The sequence below is a fragment of the Chiloscyllium punctatum genome, chromosome 15, assembly GCF_047496795.1.
Source record: "Chiloscyllium punctatum isolate Juve2018m chromosome 15, sChiPun1.3, whole genome shotgun sequence".
Taxonomy (NCBI): domain Eukaryota; kingdom Metazoa; phylum Chordata; class Chondrichthyes; order Orectolobiformes; family Hemiscylliidae; genus Chiloscyllium; species Chiloscyllium punctatum.
This window is the reverse complement of record NC_092753.1, coordinates 2,138,650-2,157,733: the sequence shown is the minus strand read 5'-3', so window position 1 is coordinate 2,157,733 and position 19,084 is coordinate 2,138,650. Positions and strand designations below refer to the sequence as shown.

Below are 19,084 nucleotides of genomic sequence, written 5' to 3'. Positions count from 1 at the left end.
TGGATGCTTCGTTAACTTTCAAAAGCTTGAATTATTTCCTTGAGGAAGTGACCAAGTTGATAGATGAAGTAAGGGCTGTAGATGTCATATGCATGCACTTTAGAAAGGCATTTGATAAGGTTCCCCATGATAAACTAATAGAGAAAGTGAAGTCACATGGTGTGCAGGGTGTTCTAGCTAGATGGATAAAGAACTGGTTGGTGGAGTAGCAGAAAGCATAAGGGACTGTCAAAGAATACAGGAGAATATAGATAGACTGGAGAGTTGGGCAGAGAAGTGGCAGATGGAGTTCAATCCAGGCAAATGTGAGGTGATGCATTTTAGGAAGGCTAATTCTAGAGCGAATTATACAGTAAATGAAAGAGCCTTGGGAAAAGTTGATGAGCAGAGAGATCTGGGAGTTCAGGTCCATTGTACCCTGAAGGTTGCTGCACAGGTGGATAGAGTGGTCAAGAAGGCATATAGTATGCTTGCCTTCATTGGTCGAGCTGTTGAGTGTAAGAACTGGCAGGTCATGTTAAAATTGTACACAACATTGATTTGGCCACATTTAGAATACTGTGTACAGCTCTGGTTGCCACATTACCAAAAGGATGTGGACGCTTTGGAGAGGGTGCAGAGAAGATTTACCAGGATGTTGCCTGTTATGGAAGGTATTAGCTATGAAGAGAGGTTGAGTAGGTTAGGTTTGTTTTCATTAGAAAAAAGGAGATTGAGGGGGGACCTGATTGAGGGTTACAAAATCCTGAAGAATGTAGACAGGGTAGATAAAGATATGCTTTTTCCTAGGGTGAAGGATTCAATAACAAGAGGTCACACTTTCAAGGTGAGAGGTGAAAAGTTTAAGGGGGATACATGCGACACTACTTTACACAGAGGGTGGTAGGTGCCTGGAACGCGTTGCCAGCAGAGCTAGTAGAAGCAAGCACAGTAGATTAATTTAAGATGCATCTGGACAGATGCACGAGTAGATGGGGAGCAGAAGGATACAGATGCTTAGGAATTGGGTGACAGGTTTAGACAATGGATTTGGATTGGCTCAGGCTTGGAGGGCCGAAGGGCCTGTTTCTGGGCTGGAAACTTTCTTTGTTCTCTTTGTTCTCTTTATTTCAACAGGGGTTCCGAGGTCACAGTTGAGTTGACAGTTTAAAGAGTACATTAAAGGATTACCTGCCATCGATGTGGAGTGGGAATAGAAGTTTATGCAAAAGAGTGACCACTTGAGAAAATGTAAAAGCTTCGAATCAGTTCTATGAATGGGAGTTCTTTTTCGTACCAAGTGAAAGATCATAAACTGTCAGAGCTGAAGTGGGCTATTCAGCCCATCAAATCTGCTCTGTGTACATTGAGATGATGGCTAATCTGATAAACCTTAACTCCACTTTCTTGCCTTTTCCTGAAAGCCTTCAATGATTAAAATTCTGTTGATCTCAGCCTTCAATATTGTTATTGACTCAGCCTTGACCACCCTTTGTGGTAAAGAATTCCATAGAAAAGACTACCCTCTGACAGAAGAAAATCCTCCTAATCTCTGCCTTAAATATGTGACACCTTATTCTGATATTATGTCCTCTCTCATAGTTCTACCCACAAGCAGAAACAATCTCTCTGATCTCTAGCCTGTCGATCCTACTAAGAAACGTCATGTGTCACCTCTCATCCTTCTGAACTCCATTGAATGCAGGCTTAATCTACTTAACCTTTCCTCTTAGGACAGTCCCTCCATATCCGAGGTCAATCACGTGAACCTTCTCTAGACTGCATCTCAGCCAAAGTGTTTTGAATCATAGAAACCCTACAGTGCAGATAAAGGCCATTCTATTCATCGAGTTTGTACTGACCTTCCACACAGCATCCCACCCTATCCCCTGTAACCCTGCCTTTTCCCATGGTTAACCCACCTAGCTTGCCCATCCCTGAACATTATGGGCAATTTAGCATGGTCAGTCCACCTAATCTGCACATCTTTAGACAATGGGAGGAAACTGGAGCACCTGGCAGATTTGGGGAGGATGAGGACATTCCTCACAGGCAGGTGCCCGAGGGTGGGTTCGAACCCAGGTCCCTGGGGCTATGAGGCAGCAGTACTACCCACTGAGCCACCATGCCACCCAGTTGTATTATCATACTGTATTATTCAAAGTTTACTAATTTCATCACCACACAGCTGCTGAGGACTGTGCATATGGCTATGTGGTGGCATGGAGTATGTGGGTTCGTGGACAGGGGCAGGGGGGGGGTTTGGGGGGTGGAGGTGGGTAGGGAGGGGTTATGAGGCCTTGGGGTTAGAAGGCTTAGCAGCTCCTACAATCAGCCCTGGGACCACGTTCCAGAGAATTGAGTCGGGCCTCTAACTAGTTTTGTTTGGTATTTGCCTGCTCCTGTGACTGCTATTCTTTGCTTCCGGGTCATTACACTTGACTTATCCAACATCCACACTCACATAAACTCAGTGAATAAAAGAGCAGGTCAGGTGCTAGGAATCCTGTAGTAAATAACTCACCTCCTGACCCTCCAAAGTCTATCCACCATCGATAAGGCATAAGTCAAGAGTGTGATGGAATACTCCCCACTTGTCTGGACGGGTGGAACTCCAGCAACATTCAAGAAGCTTGACACCATCCAGGACAAAGTGCCTGCTTAATTGGCACCACATCCACAAACATTCACTTCCTCTACCACCAATGCTCAGTAGCAGCGATGTGTACCACTTAGGAGATGCAGAGATTCACCAGGGCTCCTCAGACAGCATTTTCCAAACCGATGACCACTACCACTTGGAAGGACAAGGGCAGCAGATACATGGGAACACCATCACCTGCATTTCCCACGGCTAACCCACCTTTCCAAGCCACTCACATCCTGACATGGAAATATATCGTCGTTCTTGAGTCACTGGATCAAAATCACAGCATTCCCTCGCTGAAGGCGTTGTGGGGATACCTACAGCACACAGACTGCAGTAGCTTAAGAGACAACTCACCAGCCCCTTCTCAAGGGGCATTGCTGCTAAGTTTTGCAATTGACACAAAGAGAGGTGGGCAGACAGCTAGCGTGGAGGAAGCAGGAAGGCTGCAGAAGGATTTGGAGAGGCTAGGAGAGTGGGCAAAAAAGTGACAATGGAATACGATGAGGGAGGAAGAATAGAGGGATAGACTATTTTCAAAATAAGAAAAAGCTTCAGAAATCTAAAGCATGAAGGGAATTAGGAGTCTTAGTTCAGGAGTCTCTTAAAGTTAACATGCAGTTTATTTGGCAGTAAGGCAAATACAATATTAGCATTCATTTTGAGAAGATTAGAATTTATGAGCAGAGATGTGCTGCGTACGCTGTATAAGCCTCTGGTCAGACTGCATTTAGACTGATGTGAGCAGTTCTGAGCCCTGTATCTAAGGAACTCTGTGATGACATTGGAGGGAGTCCAGGGCACATTTACAAGAATGATCCTGGAAATAAAGGGCTTGTCAAATAAGGAGTAGCGGGATGAGGGGGATCTGACTGACACTTACAGAATACTGAGAGGCCTGGATAGAGTGGATGTGGAGAAGATGTTTCCACTTGCGGGAGAGACTAGGAGCCTAGGGCACAGCCTCAGAGTGAAGAAACAACACTGTAACACTGAGATGAGGGAGACGTTCTTACACCAAAGGACAGTTAATCTGTGGAACTCTGAAGGCTGTAGAGGCCGTCATTGAGTTTATTTAAGACCGAGATAGATAGGTTCTTGATTAGGAAAGGGATCAAGGGTTATGGGGAGAAGGCAGGAGGGTTGACAGGGGTTGAGAAACATATCAGCCATGATCAAATGGTGAAGTAGACTTGATGGGCTGAATGGCTTAATTTTGCTACTTTTTCTTAAAGTCCTATGGTCTAACTAGGCACGGGCAATGGTCCAGCCAGCGAAGACCATATTACCAGAATGATTAATAGAAAAAAAAATGACGTAATGCTTCCAAACTCATGACCTCTACCATCTAGATGGACAGGGTACGATATACATGGGAACAGCACCAGGTGAAAGTTTTCCTGAAGCCACATACAATCCAGATGCTGAACTAGATTGCCATTCCTTCAGTATCACTGGGTCAAAATGCTGGAACTTCTTTGCTATCAGCACCACGGATATACTAATGGACGACAGCAGCACAAGAAGACAGCTCACCACCACTTTCTCCACAGTAATTAGGAATGGGCTAGACTAGCCAGCAACCTTAACATCCCGTGAATGAATACGGAAAAGACTAACTTGGTCTGGCCTGACATGATTTGTGCAAAATAAAACTGTTCTTCCCTGTTGCATTGTGCACTGAGCACTATGCCATTTATCAACTAATTGCCACAGTACACCAGGGCAATAGATTTCCTCACTGACCACGGCTGAGAAACTTAATGGGTCCCCCTGGACAACGTCAGTAGAAATCCAGATCTGTGCTGCACCAAATGAGTAACCTCACCACGAAAATGTCTTTTCATTCTTGGCAAGGAAAGAATCAGTGTCGAAAAAAAAAGAAATCTAGCCACTTGCCACAGAAGGAGAAAAGGCCGTTCCTGCTTACCAAAACTATTCTTTGAAAGATCAAAAGATGAATGCTGTGGTGTTGGATCCTCCTTTGAAGTCTCCTTGCTGGTGATACAGTCCGGCACTAATTCAATGCTCTGGCAGGTATTTCCTTCTGTTTGAGGGGCTTTTTTTATTTCCAGCTGCTGCAGCACCGATCTCTGACTGTGGCTGGCTTGTGGCTTGCTCATTTTATAAGCAGCTGGCACGTTCTCCAACCTCTGACAAGGAGGCTTAAGCTCAGAGATCAGGGCAGATGAGGGTGGCACCAGAACGGGCACAGAAGAGTTCATTGCTGGTGTCAGGGTTTCAAGGATGTGTCCCGCAGAACGGAAGGATGCTGAAACGTTCGGTTTCTCATCAATTACTGCATCTGCAACATCATCTTCAACCTGAATCATCACTGGCTCATTCCAGTCACTGGACTCAGTCTGATTAGCTGGTCTGGAACATCGGATTCTCTTCCTCTGCTCATTCACGGCGGATTTCAGAGCCGGTTTCCTTTTGGGTTTCTGGATGTAACCATTGGAAAGTGACGCCAAGACTTGCCTCTGCAGCAAAAAAAGCAAATAGATCAACTCACTTTAATCACAGTTATCTTATCAAAGACTTCTGAAAACAACAAATGCTGGAGATCACAGCGGGTCAGGCAGCTTCCATGGAGAGAAGGCAAGCTAACGTGCGAAAATACATGCTCGACACCAGAGTCTGATGAAGAGTCATCTAGGCTTGAAACATTAGCTTGCTCCCTCCCCATGGATGCTGCCTGACCTTCTGTGATCTCCAGCATTTGCTGTCTTCAGTACAGATTTCCCCATCTGCAATCATTTGCTCCAATTCAGACTTCTGTTCCTTTCCCCAGAAACAGCTGAGATAGAGATCTTTAAAATTATGAAGGATACCCAAGAAATAAAAGCAGGAGTAGATCAAATAGCCCACCGACAGGCCTCTGACACTCAACTTGTTCACACCTGATGCTGGATTTCAACTCCACATTCCCGTCCGCTCCTTTTATCCCTCTATTCTCTGAGGGGCCAAATATTTATTCATCATGGTCTTGAATGTATTCAGTGATGAAGCATCCACGGTGCTCCAGGGTAGAGGATTCCGAAGATTCACAGCCTTTTGAATAGGTAATTGCTTCTCATCTCAGTACTAAATGAGCTGTCCATTTCCCCGAGATTGTGTCCCTGTGTTTGGATTTCGTGACCAGCGCAGCAAATCACTCAGCATCTACCCTGTCAAAATCCTTCAGAATCTTGTCAAGAAATTACCTCTTACTCTCCTAAACCACAGAGAATATTACCCCAATTTATGATCCATCCCTTCACTATGGGTCAGCCCTCTCATCTTGGGAACCTACTCTGTGAACCTTCACTGGACCTCCTCCAACCGGTGTACATTCCTTCTTAAATGTGGAGGCTAAAAGTGCACACAGGATTTCAGGTGTGGTCTCATCAAAACTATATGTTAACCTTTTGTATTCCCTGAAGTAGCAAACCCAAATCGCTTTGAACATTAACACACCAGAGTTTGGCACAGAACATTACAGTGCAGTAAAGGCCCTTTGGCCCTTGATGTTGCGCTGACCTGTGAAACCAATCTGAAGCCCATCTAACTCACACTAGTCCATTTTCATCCGTCTGTCTATCCAACAGCCATGTAAATTCCCTGAATGTTGGCGAATCTACTACTGTTGCAGGCTGTTCCACGGCCCTACTACTCTCTGAGTAAAGGAGATGTCCCCACTTGGAGAATCTAAACATAAATATGTGACAGTCACTAATAAGTCCAGTAAGGAATTCAAGACCAGCATCTTTACTTCAAGAGTGGTTAGAAGATGGAACTTTAATAGCATGGACACATTGAAGGGGGATGCAAGGCAGTTTGTGAGGGCGAAAGGAATAGAAGGTAGAAGACAGAGGATGGTGGTGGAGGGTTGTTTTTCAGACTGGAGGCCTGTGACCAGTGGAGTGTCACAAGGATCGGTGCTGGGTCATCTACTTTTCATTATTTATATAAGTGATTTGGATGTGAGCATAAGAGGTACAGTTAGTAAGTTTGCAGATGACACCAAAATTGGAGGTGTAGCGGACAGTGAAGAGGGTTACCTCAGAATACAACAGGATATTGACCAGATGGGCCAATGGGCTGAGAAGTGGCAGATAGAGTTTAATTCAGATATATGCGAGGTGCTGCATTTTCGGAAAGCAAATCTTAGCAGGACTTATACACTTAATGGTAAGGTCCTAGGGAGTGTTGCTAAACAAAGAGACCTTGGAGTGCAGGTTCATTGCTCCTTGAAAGTGGAGTCGCAGATAGATAGGATAGTGAAGAAGGCGTTTGGTATGCTTTCCTTTATTGGTCAGAGTATTGAGTACAGGAGTTGGGAGGTCATGTTGCGGCTGTACAGGACATTGGTTAGGCCACTGTTGGAATATTACGTGCAATTCTGGTCTCCTTCCTATTGGAAAGATGTTGTGAAACCTGAAAGGGTTCAGAAAAGATTTAGAAGGATGTTGCCAGGGTTGGAGGATTTGAGCTATAGGGAGAAGCTGAACAGGCTGGGGCTGTTTTCCCTGGAACGTCAGAGGCTGAGGGGTGACCTTATAGAGGTTTACAAAATTATGAGGGGCATGGATAGGATAAACAGAGAAAGTCTTTTCCCTGGGGTCGGGGAGTCCAGAACTAGAGGGCATAGGTTTAGGGTGAGAGGGGAATGATATAAAAGAGACCTACCAGGCAACTTTTTCACGCAGAGGGTGGTACATGTATGGAATGAGCTGCCAGAGGATGTGGTGGAGGCTGGTACAATTGCAACATTTAAGAGGCATTTGGATGGGTATATGAATAGGAAGGGTTTGGAGGGATATGGGCCGGGTGCTGGCAGGTGGGACTAGATTGGGTTGGGATATATGGTCGGCACGGACGGGTTGGACTGATGGGTCTGTTTCCATGCTATACATCTCTATGACTCTATCACTCTATGAGAGGGTTACAGTGATCAGTTGAGATGAAGTTAGGTGGGAGATTGCCTGTGTGGTTTATAAACAGCGCAGACAAGCTGGGACTGAGGAGCCTGTTTGTGTGCTGTAAATTCTGTGTAATTCTGAGTTTACTTTCTGAATTTGCTACTTTAAAAAAGGACCCCGGCATCAAAATGAATAAAACATGCAGATCCATTCAGGACGAGCAGATCGATTTGATAAAGGAAAATCATAACCCTGCAGACTAGTGCGACAATTACATGACCTTTGTTTTTGTCTCTCTTGTAGTTTTCTCTTCAGATAGTGAAAAAAAAATTCAAGTAAAAACATGTCAAAGAACAATAGGAATATCTCCCACTTCAAAACAAACCGAGCCTTTCCATGAGCTGACACTTTCAACTTCTCTTGAAGTGTTGGGATAAAGCTCAAGCTGGGTTCTGAAACTACACCCCTGCTACAGGTTGGGAACATCCTCCCCCCATTTAAACAGTCAGTCAGGTCCGTGGGTGTACAACCTTTGGACATACACCTAGGCTGTGGGAATTTCCCTTAGAGCAGAGGAGATGGAGAGGGAGCATATATAAAATGATGAGGGGCATAGATAAGATGGACAGGAAGAGACACTTCCCCTTGATTCAGGGATTAATGACCAGGAGACACGGATTTATGGTGAGGGACAGACATTTCAGAGGAGATGTGAGGAAAAACATTTTCCACACCAGAGGGTATTAGGAATCTGGAACTCACTGCCTGTAAAAGTGATAGAGGCTGAAACCCTCATAATATCTAAGAAATATTTAAATTTGCACTTGCAGTACCATGGCTGTGGCCAAGTGCTATCAAATGGGATTCAAATAATTAAGTAATTGTTTTTGACTGGCACAGACTCGATGGGCTTTTCTCTTGCTGTAAATCTGTATGGTTATATGACATCAGATCAGGAATATTGCTCAATAATGTTCGGCAGCTAAATAGGATTTCCAGAGGCAAGTGCCATTAATATACTTAGGGACACATGTCACCTCAACCCTAGCTCTCCCCCCTCTTCTGCAGGATAGTGTGAGTGCTATAGTAACTATTCAGTCAGGCAGATGGAAAGATACAAAACAAGCATGGCTGTATTGTTAACACCACAAATACTCGAAATCCTGCCTCTCGTGCCTGCATCCATGGTCTCTAGAACTAAGGGTCACAGTATCAGGATGCCTGGTAGGCCATTTAGGATTGAAGAGAGGAAACAATCCTTTACTCCAACCGATGGAATTCTCTGAGGGTAACGGGGGCCAGGTCACTGAAGACATTTAAGAAAGAGTTTGACATATTATTAAAGGCATCAAGGATAGGGAGAGAAAGTGGGAACATGGCATTGAGGATTGGCCATGATCACATCGAATGGTGGAGCAGGCTTGAAGGGCTGAATGGCTTAATCCTGCTCCTCTAGTTTAGAAGAAAGACAATGGACTTCATAGCAAGTGGGATAGGAGAGAGCAATGATTTTAAATAAGGTGGTGGCAGGGTGGGTAGATATTATAATCAACCTGTGGGACTTGAACCTGGGATATCTAGCACAGAGGAAAGGACACTACCACGAGAACACAAGCATCATTTTTAAAAGGGCACATGTTGGAGTAAAGGAAACGATTTGAGTAGGCACAGAAATGTCATTGGTGAACAGATACTCAAAAACTGAATAGCTGGAAATTTGAAAGGGAACGATTTTCTTTCCCCGAGGCCACACATGGAAGAAGCGGGTTTGGGAGAGAGTCCAGGGAGATTCAAGTGAAGAATTTTACACTCTACAGGTAAAAGGCAAACTGCTCCTACCCATGGTTGACACAATGAGAACAAATAGACTACACAAGGTGACAAATGATGAGGGTGAGTATGAAAATAGGAAGGGGTAATTCAAATGGAAGAAAAGTCGAATGGAGCAACAGTGGGTAGTGAAGTTAGAAGACAGAAGGCAAACTGAACTGACACAAAGGTTCAAATCATTGAAAGGAGAAGGTGTACAGCATTAGGGAGAAAATAGGGGAGCTCTCTCAGTTAGTGTTGGGTTTGGTCGGGAGGATGACTTTAATGGACAGGTAAGAGTACTGGAACATGGTGAAATGCTCACAACAGGACAGGGTGCCAGAGGAATGGGCGAATGGATTATGGTGGATGGGCCAGACTGGGAGCCTTCAATAAGAGAGAGGATGTCCACACCTATCAGCCAAGGTTCCTTCAAGATCATGAAACTAATGTAAACATCCACACTGAGCCAAGGGCCATGTCCCCACGGACAGTCCAGAGGGAGATGCAGACAGAGGTAATGGCAATGGCACAGTCGACAGGGTTAGCACCAGGATGATTAATTCTCCGGGGAAAGTCTAGCATGGGCAACTGGGGTTACTTCTAACATGGAAGCAATGGATTAGATTAAATTCCCTATAGTATGGAAAACAGGCCCTTTGGCCCAACAAGTCCAGAGCAACTCTCCGAAGAGTAACCTACTCTGACCCATTCACCTTATCCCTGACTAACGCACCTAACAATTTAGCATGACCAATTCACCTGGCCTGCACATCTTTGAACTGTGGGAGGAAACCCACACAGACACAGGAGAATGTGCAAACTCCATACAGACAGGCACCCGAGAGGGGAATCGAACTTGGGTCCCTGGCACTGTGAGGCAGCAGGACTAACCACTGAGCCACTGTGCCTTGGTGAGTTTTTCAGGGGATTCCAGGAGTAACACGGTGGAAATCTATGCTTTCCACATACATACACTGTTGCACTATATCCTACTGCAACACAAGCTTCTGACAATTTGGTCCATTCTGATATATTTTCAGTTCAGGTGGGTTCCAAACAGGAGGTTGAATTTCTCAATGTCAATCTTTTACTCAGCCCCTTGCATAATCATTCTTACATTGACAAGCCCCAACACAAAATAATGTAGCAATCCACTTTGGACTGGCGTTGGGGTCTGGTGTGGTGTTGGTGGACGCCGGTTGTGAGGGGAAGGAAAGGAAGGGGATTAGTTGGTCAGTTGACTGAGGCAGCATCCGTAAAGCACAGCATTAGTGAGGTGAGTAAATGCAAATGAAACTAAAAGAGCCACACGCTGCAACAGAGTGGACTAGCTGGAGGGTTCCTTCAGCTACCAAGCTCAAGGGTTAATACAGGGCTTCCCAAACTGTAGGGCAGAACCACACAGTGGGGTCCCTAGCTGAAACTTTAGCTTTGTTCTGAGGTGATAATTTCTGCCATGGAGTTCTGCTCCAGCATGAATAGTCATGTGGCTCCTTTACATTGCACTGTTTCGAGGCCATGGCATATCTGCCAACTTTTAAGGCCCCTATCCTAACCTGAAAAAAAACTTAAAGGAACATATTTTGAAAAAAATACTGTGTGCTAAATAGCTCCCCCTACCCCTGCCCCGCTCTCCCAGGTTTCTCAAGTCAGGCCGTATACCCCACATGCCCCCGTCCTGCTCCCACTGCCACAGGCTCTTCATACCCCCTCTGACTCACAACAAGAATCTGCCATCAGCCTGACAGCACTGGGAGCAGTGTTTTGAGGCAAATCCACCGTCCATTTCTTAGAAAGGGAGACTGACCATAAAGGACTGCCAGTCCATTGCACGTCTGGCATCTCTGCAGTCCCAGCAGCGCCACCCACGAGCTGAGGCCACATGAGGAGCCCAGGCAACAACAAAGTCAGGAGACTCAGCGAGTGGTGGGGGAGGGAGGTGGCCAGACCGGGCTCAAGAGACCAGGAGGGAAACTGATGGGCCCAGGGGTCTCTGGTGGGCCTGGAGCCTGCAAAGGCTCCTTCCCTACATTTCACAGGCTCCGGCCTGCGCAGCAGAAGTTGACAGGCTTCCCACATGGATGGGCCTCCCCTCCCTTCCATCAGTGAAATCCCAATGGGCAGAACAAAGCCTGCTTAGGGCTGCTTATGAATCAGGTAAGAGTCTCAAAAGGCACACGGGCAGGAGGTCTGACCGATACCATTCCCCCCTCCCCAACCCCCCGCTGTCCCAGCCCCTGTAAAATTTCACATCGGTCAGGGGTATGCAGAAACGCCACCTGCTGAATGCCATGTTCTCCACCCACCTTCACACCCACTGATGGTGTGAGGGTCAAATATACCATTTCATTAACCCTGAGGCAATATGACAAGCAAAGCACGCATCACAAACATTTGGCATGCTAACGAAACCTGAAGTTCAGGTGACATGTTTAAGGTCCTTTTACACTGTTGGTGTGCAAGCAACAACAAAAACCCTCAACTTTCCTTCCATCATCTATACTCCACAATTTCCAAGAAGCAACAGTACCAGTGACACCTGTAATGTGTATGCGATACTTCCATTTGACCAGATCCAGCAGTGTTGGTAAACCCAACAGGAGTTCCTGTTGGTCTCTGCATTCCACAACAGTCTAACCTGGCTACATAGATTGATTTCAAGGGCAGAATTTCCAGGCTCTAGAGGGGCTGTATGTCTAAAATTCATGCCACTGGCTAAACCAGTTGAGTTAATGGTCAATGAAGACCAGTTACTAATGGCTGACTGTGCAGTGGTGGCAGTGCATGGAGAACTGGATATAACTGAAAGCATAAATGGCATCTATTTCAGAACAACACAGCACTTAAAACTGGCTGCACGCAATAAAAATACAAGACGTGCTTACTTGCTTAGCAAAATATTTTGTTTTTCCTTGACGTAGGTCAGATACTTGTCTCTGAATCACTTCCACTTTTTTGTCCAGTCTTTGGATGGAAGAATAAATAACCTACATATAAAAAAAGTTCAAAAACAGTAATTGTGACAACAAGAGCTATCGCTATAATTATAGTAAAAGACATGTCTTTTTGGAAACAAATCTATTAATCTGGGTTAAAGTTGGCTTTTAGTTTTGACTGCATGTTCAGCTGTTGATAAAATGGCTGCTGCATATGTATCAAGAGCTGTCCCTCCCAAATGCAGCATTTTTAAAAAAATACAGATTGCTTTTTTTTTTGCCAGATATAATCCATGGAGAAACGACGCAAGGCTGACACAATAGAACCAGGATCAAACTGTTACTGGTCTCAGCTGTCATCTAAAGTCAGATCCCCAATCTTTAAATAAAATCAGAACTGGCAGCATGAAAAGATGAAAAGCCAAATTATGAATGTTGGAAATATACAAGGAAAGCTGAAACAAAACAGGTAGTCGGTCTTCACCTGAAATAGGAAACTAGGTTAATATTTAGATGCATTAGAAATCAGATAATAGGTCATGTCTGAAATGTTAATCCCATTGCAAGTTTTGCTTTAACTTCCCAAAACCATCACGGCTCTCTAGTAGCTCTACAGCATTAGCTGGCCCTCACTCTGACCCACTGGAGGTTGCTCTTGACTGGGAATGTAACTAGTTAGGCAGCAATAACCTGCATTTAAAATGCACGTTAACGTAGCAAAATTAACCCAACTGCTCTAAAAAGGCACAGGAGAAAATGAAACCCAGAACAGAGGATAAGGAGTTCGAATTTCGGGAAGAAAAGGCAGGATGAGGGCAGAAGTGTTGTAGAATGAGTCCACATTCAGAGGACTCATCAGTTTCTGGGTTATGGGTAGGAAGGATGCTACAGAGAAAGGAAGGGGATTAACCATTAAAGGACGTAACACAGAACATGCTGGACTGAGAACCAATATGGGTGAGTGAGAACAGGCATGAACAGGAGCTGAAAACTAGATAGAATAATAAAACCAAACTAAACTATACTCAGTATAAAACAACTTGAAAACATCTTATGGTAGAGTCAAAATGAAACAGTCAACTCTTTTAGTCCAATAATATCCTTTACAAACACTCAACACCGGTGAAGTATCACTCCTTTATTCACTTTAAAATTTCTTAACAAACTGATAAGGTTACAAGCATTTCTCCTCAGCAACTTTCGGGATATTTACCAGACATCTATCTCTCTGTCTCTCCCCAAGACACAATGGAGATGTTGGAGAATCAGAGTTGAAAGAGGTGGTGCTGAAAAATCACAGCAGGCCAGGCAGCATCCGAGGCACAGGAGAGCCAACATTTCGAGTCTAAGCCCTCCACATACATACAGGCTAACTCACTGAATTTCTCTGCCTTTGCATTTCTTTGAGACAGCTAATCCAGCTTAGAGCTTCTTTCCAGCTCTGTTAGCCAGGAGGCTCCTCAAACCTCAACTTTCTTTCTGATGGTTCAGGATCCTTTCCTCTGAACTTGTGGCTAATGGCCTTACACTTCTCTCATCGTAAAAAATCATGTCAGCAATAAGCAGCAATGATCTCAGCTTTCTGAGGCGTTTAACTGGGGTGGCACGGTAACTCAGTGGTTAGCACTGCTGCCTCACAGCGCCAGGGACCCAGGTTTGATTCCAGCCTCGGGCGACTGTCTGTGTAGAGTTTGCACATTCTCCCTGTTTCCTCCAGTGCTCCGGTTTCCTCCCACAGTCCAAAAACGTGCAGGTCAGATGAATCGGCTGTGCTAAATTGCTTGTTGTGTCAGGTGCATTAGTCAGAGGGAAATGGATCTGGGTGGGTTACTCTTCAGAGGGTCGGTGTGGACTTATTCGGCTGAAGGTCCTGTTTCCACACTGTAGGGAATCTAATCTATAAACTAAAGTCACATGATCCTTCAAAAGGTTATATTTAGCTCACTGTTACAAATGACTTTCTGACTCTTCCATTGAAATAAGAATCAGACCTTCACTGCATTGAAAACTGAAACCTCGTTTATCCCTGCTTTGGAACTGAGTTCCCAAATAACAATATGATAAATATTCAACACAACCCCCACAAGAATAGTGGCTATACTGGCAAGATATTGGACATTACATAATGGCTTTAAATTAAATATATCAGCAGAACACACTGATGAGATAATTTACAAGGTAAAGATAGATCTTCTTTTACTCTGACTGATGATGTGCTGTACTTCAGCTACCAATTTAACAATCTGAATCTGAAGCTTTTAGTGATAAGCAGTGGGAACAGGGCTGAAGCAATCCAAACTAATTTTCCTATTATTATTAAATTACTATTTTTGTTTGTTCAAAGATTTAGTAAATGCTTCACGAACTGGTGCCCAGCATTAACATCATGACAGCTGGTGTTTATCAAGAATTTATCAATCTACCCCTGAACAATATGATGTAGCAATAAACATATTACTGGCTGTTTTATTACCAGATTTCCTGTGCTCAATCGTGACTCTACAAATTACAGCAACACGACACAGGAAAGACCATTTTAACCCATTACATATCTCTCCTGATCATCGAATCAGGCAGGATGTACAAGCCTGAGACAAAAAAAAACAGGAATTGCTGGGAAAACTCAGCAGGTCTGGTAGCATCTGTGAACTGATGAAGAGTCACTAAACCTGTTAACTCTGCTTTCTTCCCACAGATGCTGCCAGACCTGCTGAACCTCTCCAACGATTCCTTCTTTTGTTTCAGACCTCCAGTATCCACAGTTATTTGTTATTTATATATATGTGTGTGTGTATAAGCCTGAGGGTGTGTTATCGAGATCTAGTAAACCAGATTACAATATTTGTTGAAAAGTCTTGTGCATATTACTGAAAAGTTGTTAAATCTTGTGACCAAAATAAAATGTTGACAGTTACAGCACTGCCGAGAGACACAAATTAGTCAGTAAACTAACAGATTTACTTTCTGGCAGGTATTAATTGTTAGGCTGTCTGGTTTCATCCACAGAAAAGATGTTAGGTTATTGGTCTTGACATATCCTGTCAGAAAAACAGTACAAACACTTCTCTGACATTCCTCTCTCGTCTATTTCAGCAGAGATTTTGACTTATTTATTTCAAATATTACTCTTTATCCCTCTGGCGTTATAATTTCAACACAATTCTCTGGATAGGTTTGCCACAGAATCCCATGATACTGCCCTCTGGGGATCACCTAGGCACAGGCAATAGGGAAATATTGGACAGGGTAAGGCCACACAACGATCATAAGGCTACAGAAGAAAAGGGAATCGCTCTGCTATGGGATCTAAACATTTTGCTGCCCAGCTTTTCTCTTCCGCATCAACATTGCCAAAGGAAAGAGAATATATTTCTGGAAAGCATTGCCTGGAAGTTGAGGGGTGGGGGGGTTGATTGTTATAGGGGAAATGGATAAGCACTTAAAAGAGGGAATATTTGCAGAGCTGTAGCAAGCTAATTGAAAGCTTCCAAATGGTCTGAAGAGACAGCACAGGTATGATGGCTCAAATGGCCTCCTTCTGAGCTGTGCCATGCTATGATTCTGGTGTTAATTTTGTGCAAATTGGATCAAAAGTACTTTAGGGCCCTTCCATAGCTACAGTCACTGTGCCTCATGTGGTAAGAAGTTTGTCTGAGAGGTTAATAGTGAGGAATGAGGCCTTAAGTTGCAGGATGATAATAACGCGTGGGTCAGATGGGTAGATCAGTGGCAGATGGAAGTTAACCCTGTTAGGTGTGAGGTGATCCATTTTGGAATAAGTAACAAAACAAAGGTGTGTTTATTATACAAATGTGAATAACAGGCCACTAGGAAGCTCAGAGAGACAGTTACTTGTCCACAGATCCCTGAAGGCGGCAGAATAGATTAGTAGGTAGTTAAGAAGGCATATGGGACACTCGCCTTCATCAATCGCGACCTAGTTTATAAGAGCAGGGAGGTAATGTTGGAGCTGTGCAAAAACATTGGTCAAGCACCGACACACCATCGAGGCCTGAAGGGCCTGTACTGTGCTGTAGTGTTCTATGTTCTATATAAAACTGCAGCGAGAATGCAGTTTTGGTCACCATACCATAGAAAGAATGCAATTCTACTCCAGGAGGTGCAGAGGAGGTTCAGGTTGCTGGGGTTGGAGCAGTTTAGCTATCAAGAGGGACTGGATAAGGTTCAAGTTATTTACTTTAGAGCAGGGAAGGCTGGCAGTGGACCTGATTGAAATGTATAAGATTGAGGGACATGGACAGGGTGGATAGGAAGCAGGCTATTCCCCTGAGCTGAAGGGTCAATAACAAAGGGGGCACAATTTTGAGGTAAAATGCAGGAGGTTTGGAGGTAATTTGAGGAAAATCCTTTTCACCCAGAGGGTGGTATGTCATAAGGTTATGGGCCCAGTGCTGGAAATTGGGACTAGTACAGATTTAGAGTTGTTTTTGTTGGTGTAGACTGGATGGGCTGAAGAACCTCTTCTGTACTGTATAATTTCTAAGAGTGGAGAATGTGTAAGTTGTAGACAACTTCAGATTGCATTCCAGCCTCAGGCTGTCCACGAAACCTTTGAGTTTTACTGTGCAGTTCCACAGTTTGTGTTTATTCTATCCACAATGGTGATCATTAAAATTAATGGCTGGAAAATTCTGAATGGCACACGCTCAGATTCTTGATTAAGTGTTTACGCAGAACCTCATATAGAAATTTGACGCTCTCAAACTCACCCTTACACAATACAGAAATATTCCTTTATTACCCAGTGCATTCTCAAGATCAAATACTTGCATGGCAAAATATTCACATAAACAACAAGACCCAAGTTGAAAAGGTGAACTTGTCTATATTATGTAAACAGTGCTCAATTAGGATGGATTTTCAGACAGATTCAGACTTTGGCTCTCAGCTTCTTCCCTGGTTTGCCTCATAGTATCTGCCTTTCCAGTCTCTTCTCTCCAGATTGACGCTGAATCCCAAGACTTTCAAACCTCTTTTTAATCTCACAGGCCTGCTTAGGCCTGTACCTTCACACTCCCTCACAGACCCAATTGCAAAACCCTTGCTTCCCTGCCAAAGCCTTTGACCTGCTCCAAACACCAACCTTCTGGATACTGAATTTGTCCACATTTTAAGACCCAGGCACCCACAGACCTCTGGTCTCTCCACATTATCACAGACCCAGAGAGCAATCCTTGGCTTTCACGTTTACTTGACGTTTCACTCTCAGACCCAAGGGAGAGGAACCATTCCTACACTCTGCCCTCCCATAGCAGGTTGTGGATGCAGCAAAGCAGCCAGTTTAGCAGGAATCCCGACCAGTCCACTCCTTATATTGGTTTTGCAACCCACTGCTTCCTTCGGGCCTTCCTTTCCACTCTGTCTAGACCTCACATAATTAACCAATCCATCCCAGCTCCATACTCTCTACTAATTCGCTGACCAAACGTGTACCAGGTTTGTCCTGGTCTGCCCTCTTTCTTACCCAGCTACAGATCAATGACCTTTGCAACTGTTAGACAGTCTCTCTGGGAGGTGAGAGAAAAAGGAGGGGGAGGTATGCGTAAAATAACAAGAGCCATGACAAGAGAACACAGAACAAAAGAGAAGTACAGCACAGGAACAGGCCCTTCGGCCTGCCAAGCCTGTGCCAATCATCATGCCCTAGCTAAACTGAAAAACAAATCTGACCTTATTTGGTTTGTGTCCCTCTATTCCCTCCCTAATCATGTCCGGGTGCCTCTTAAATGTCGCCAACATTCTTGCTTCCACCACCTCATCTGGCAATGCGTTCCTGGCTCCTCCCATTCTCCGTGTGAGAAGCTTCCCTTGTACATCTCCCTAAAACGCCTCCCCTCTGACCTTGAACCTGTGCCACCTTGTAATTGAACCTCTAACCCTGAGAAAAAGCCTCTGAGTATCCACCCTACATAAGCCTCTCATAATTCTGTAGACCGCTATCAGGTCTCCTCTCAGCTGCTGTCTTTCCAGTGAGAGCAATGTTAGTTTTTTAAACCTTTCTTCGTAACCAATGCCCTTGAGACCAGGCAACATCCTGGAGAACCTTCCCTGCGCTCTCTGCAAAGCTTCCACATCCTTCCGGTAGTGTGGTGACCAAAACTGCACATAATACTCCAAAGAGAATGGGAGAAGGGAGGAGACCGAGTGCAACCAACAAGCAAGCATGTCAGAGGCCGAGGGCAAAAGAATGAGGCAGGCGGGTGAGATGTGAGAACAGACCAGCTCCAGATGGATCCAATGGACAGTGATTTGGTCAGCAGATTGCCCTCCCAGTGTACAGCACACCCATTGAGAAAACTGCCCCCATACAGTTACTGACCCATTGCAGAAACCTCTCTGCTTTTCATTCTGCTGGCTCGAACAGGAGAACCTGAGTGTGTTCTAGTAGCTGAACCACGTCTTTAGTCCTGCCCCCAACTGAGACCCTTAAGTGGCCAATTCAGGACAATTTAAGGGCATCATGCCACTAACATTAACGCAATGCGGGTGGGGGTGGTGAGGCGAGGCATTGAGATTGGGGATTGGCACTCAGTACCCGATTGAGAGATCAGCTGCTGGGAAGCGATAACCTTCTCCCAGGATGTGAAAATGCGCCTCCCCACCTCACCTCTCTCGTTTGGTCTGGGTTCATCCTGAGACCCCAGAGAAGTGTCCCTCCAGCAGCAGCCACGGCCTCCTCTGTGGTGCCACAGAACGCCCAAGCTGCCAGGTGCTGGACAGCATTCTGCCATCAGGTCTCGATTCCAGACGACGGGCTGCCAGTGGCTGCACAACTGCCTCAGGTT

General features: G+C 44.8%; 1 protein-coding gene across 1 annotated transcript in view; it reads right to left on the bottom strand.

Moving 5' to 3' along the window:
* The window catches only part of LOC140485979 (uncharacterized), a 113,825-nt gene that overhangs the window by 40,862 nt on the left and 53,879 nt on the right, over positions 1-19,084 (bottom strand). The window contains exons 6-7 of the mRNA XM_072584455.1: positions 12,228-12,329; positions 4,557-5,109 (exon numbers count right to left, since the gene is read on the bottom strand). Of these exons, the coding sequence (XP_072440556.1) occupies positions 4,557-5,109; positions 12,228-12,329 (655 nt within the window). The remainder of the gene's footprint in view (positions 1-4,556; positions 5,110-12,227; positions 12,330-19,084) is intronic.